We start from the raw sequence: 3,396 nt of genomic DNA on the forward strand, positions 1-3,396 counted from the left end.
CCTTATCATTTAATGTCGACTCAGATGCTGGGAAGGAATGAGGATTTCATGGCAGCGCTTTTCGTTAAAAGTTTAATTTGAAAGTTTAGTTTAGGAATAATAAATAATAATAAAAATTATGAAAGTTGTTGTAGGTAAACTGTCACACATACCCAATTCTTTTTAGCAAATATGCCCATCAGTCATGAATGAATCGATAGATTATTTCAACATAGATCCCGTATAATAAATGTAAGAGAACCAATTTATTATACAAGAGAAGCATGTTTCTTCATATAAATAACATTAACAGTTTGCAGTAAGGAAAAAAACATTGCGAAAATACAAACAGTAATGAAGCATTCATCAGATCGGTAACGCTGCTCAGTAACAAATTATTTTCTTTTAATGGTTTCCAAAGCTAAACTTGCCGCCAAAACTTTTCTTTAACCATTTCAATATGTTGGATAGATTGTTTTAAAAAAAAATTAGGTGGTAAATTGTTTTAAAAAAGTTAGATGGTAGTTATCAAGAATATTATGCAGACCATATTCAATCTTTTAATCAAACCCATTTCTTAAATTTGATTGATAAACCAGATTTTTCATAAACGAAATGCTTTCTTCTAAATCTAATTAAAACTAATATACTATCGGCTCTTCAAAAGTACATGAAACAAACTAATTTTGAAACAAACGCCCGATACCTATCTTCTTAAAAATTAAAATAACAATAATATTAAAATCCGCACATAGTTTACAACAAAAACTCTATATTTATTAAAATATGGAGTGTGAATACCTAATGCTTACCCCAGGACCTTGACAAAATATTAACCAGAGCAGTACTTCGATTACAAACCCACAAAATTTACATAATATAACCGCCTACCTAAAGGGCAGCCATTATTTTACACGATAGAAGATTACACTCATGCTAATAATGCACAACATTAACTAAACGTGCGAATCCTTCAATTCGCTAGCGCCTGTGATGGACAACCTATGATGGACAACAGGTGGAGGAAAACTTAAGCACGGTAGTGACCGATTCCAGAAATAATCAAAATCCCAATCTTCAGACCCAAACAGGGTAGCTCAGCCATTTTATCTACAGGCCCCCTGCTGATATAAACATTTCTAAGAGCGTTTGAATGGGATAGCTCGAATGATCATCTGGTGGTAGATTGCTGCAAGTCCAGCGCCAATGAAGGGACCAACCCAGAAAACCCACTGCACAAAAAAACCCAATTGAGATCAGTCGATGCTGAGCTAATCTAACGGAAAAAAAGAACTCAGATTACTATATGCTAGTCTGATCTAACAGAAACCAAGCAGGGTTAAGCAGATGCTAACCTGGTCATCCCAGGCGTGATCCTTGTTGAAAATAATAGCAGCTCCAAGGCTCCGAGCAGGGTTGATGCCTGTTCCTGTGATGGGAATTGTGGCCAAGTGGACCAGGAAAACAGCGAACCCAATTGGTAGGGGTGCCAAAAGCTGCAAAGAAGCTCTCTAGGGTTAGTAATAACGTCTATAATAGGCATGCAAATGAAGAGCTAATTAAAGGGCGAAACAAGTAACATACCGGAACATGGGAATCCCTGGCGCTTCGTTTGGCATCAGTGGCAGAGAAAACAGTGTAGACAAGAACAAAGGTGCCCACAATCTCAGCACCCAAACCGTCACCCTTGGTGTAGCCATGAGCTACCGAATTGGCACCGCCTCCGAGCATTTCATAGTTGTGGTGGCCCTCGAAGCCCTTCACCACTCCTGCTCCACAGATGGCGCCCAAGCACTGGCATATCATGTAGAACACAGCTCGTGGCAGTGACAGCTTCCTCGCCAGGAAGAGCCCAAAAGTCACAGCCGGATTAATGTGCCCACCTGTCCACAAAGCCATTACATCATTCCACAATACCCACACAGCCAATATACACATCATACCACAATACCCAGAAAACGATTAAATCATTCCACGGTACTCACAAAGCCCTTAGATCAAAGCCCAGAAGACCTCAGATGAAAACCCAGAAGGCCCTTTGAGTTTACCTGAAATTCCAGCTGTGCAGTAAACAAGAGCAAAGATCATTCCTCCGAATGCCCAGGCGATGCCCTGGATTCCCACAGTTGAACACGTATCATTTGATCTTTTCACACCCATGACAGTGAGGATGGTGATGTAGAGGAAGAGGAAAGTTGCCATGAACTCTGCAATTCCTGCTCTCCAGAAAGACCATGACTTGAACTCCCCTGGCTCAAACAGGGGTGCAGGCCCTGGTTCTGTGTAGTCCTTTTCCCTAGTCTGGGCGGACGTTCCCAGTGGCTGCCTCTCCGAGTACTTGTTTGCTCCAAGCTTAACATCTTCCTCCTTTCCTTCCATTTCTACTCTCTTTTTCTCTTTGGTGCCTACACAAACCCTGCAACTGTAATTGCAAAATGAAATATGCCTGAATTGAATAGCTGAGGCAACACCACTACTTAAAAGAGATAACTGATGAATGGTTGATGCTGATTGCCAAGGACATGATGATAAATGATAATGGCCAGCAAGGCATGGTCGGCCAGTCTACAGAACTAATGGCCCACATCTTACCAACTCTGCTCACTCCACGACTTTAGCTTCCCTTCTTACTGTACCCGTGATTCATAATCGAGAGTTAAAGACTGTCTGAACGATTTTTCGCTACCTACTTTCGCGACGACCAGGATTCATTCCAAACAGTTCGGAGTTTCACTTTTCGTTAAACATTAACAAGGTTAACATGAACTGAAGTCCATATAATACTTGAGCGTTTAGTTGTTAGTGATTGTTGTAGCCCTGTGAAGAGTGATAGGCTGTCGCTGTCCACTGCACCGCCCAGGACGCCAGCCCCAGCCCCACCCACGACGCTCAACGTTTATATTTTACAACGTTTAAAACTGAATGGCATATCCCATGGCTTCATTCTCTCTACCCCATTAACACGTGTAAGATATCTGGTTAATTGACGGCGACCGCTCATTATCCGTATGGCGTGCTCAAGGTGGCTCGAGTGCGCATGGAGTAATGTACTCACCAGTCACGATAGTAAAAATCTACGGTGCCATTTTATTCGGGACTTCAACACTGTAATTTGACTGTCAAAAAAGTTTTGCTTTCTATAATAAACTAATAATAAAAAGAGAGGGACGTTCACAAAATGCACGGCTTTTCAGCGGGGTTGCAATAACAGTTGTCCATTTGTTTTTATAGTGTCCGAAGTTTTTGATTCCCTCTCATTCCACCTAGCCAGGGAATAAATATATATATAGTTTAATATCAAATTTTTCATTTCAATACGGACAAACGTCCAGTCAAGCATCATCATAAATGAAATGAAACTTTTTAATGACAAAAAAACAGATAATACAGTATACTTATAGCATTCGAGATTAGAAA

At 40.6% G+C, this 3,396-nt stretch overlaps 1 protein-coding gene across 1 annotated transcript; it reads right to left on the bottom strand.

Moving 5' to 3' along the window:
* Nucleotides 1-690: 690 nt before the first annotated feature.
* On the bottom strand, nucleotides 691-2,603 carry LOC131050573 (probable aquaporin PIP1-4). Its single transcript, XM_057984769.2, has 4 exons — nucleotides 2,028-2,603; nucleotides 1,564-1,862; nucleotides 1,335-1,475; nucleotides 691-1,211 (listed from the first exon to the last, which is right to left on the bottom strand). The coding sequence occupies exons 1-4, from the start codon at nucleotides 2,356-2,358 to the stop codon at nucleotides 1,119-1,121; spliced, it is 864 nt and encodes a 287-aa protein (XP_057840752.1). The 5' UTR covers nucleotides 2,359-2,603; the 3' UTR covers nucleotides 691-1,118.
* Nucleotides 2,604-3,396: the final 793 nt, after the last annotated feature.

This window comes from Cryptomeria japonica, chromosome 4, assembly GCF_030272615.1.
Source record: "Cryptomeria japonica chromosome 4, Sugi_1.0, whole genome shotgun sequence".
In the NCBI taxonomy this organism is placed as follows: Eukaryota; Viridiplantae; Streptophyta; class Pinopsida; order Cupressales; family Cupressaceae; genus Cryptomeria; species Cryptomeria japonica.

Bases quoted from the DNA above. Each gene is read 5' to 3' on its own strand.
- LOC131050573 (XM_057984769.2), bottom strand. From the start codon at position 2,358: ATGGAAGGAAAGGAGGAAGATGTTAAGCTTGGAGCAAACAAGTACTCG. The intron at 1,476-1,563 runs GTATGTTACTTG...GCTTCTTTGCAG, and splicing joins CCAGGGATTCCCATGTTCCG to CTTTTGGCACCCCTACCAAT. The intron at 1,212-1,334 runs GTTAGCATCTGC...TTTTTTGTGCAG, and splicing joins ATCACGCCTGGGATGACCAG to TGGGTTTTCTGGGTTGGTCC.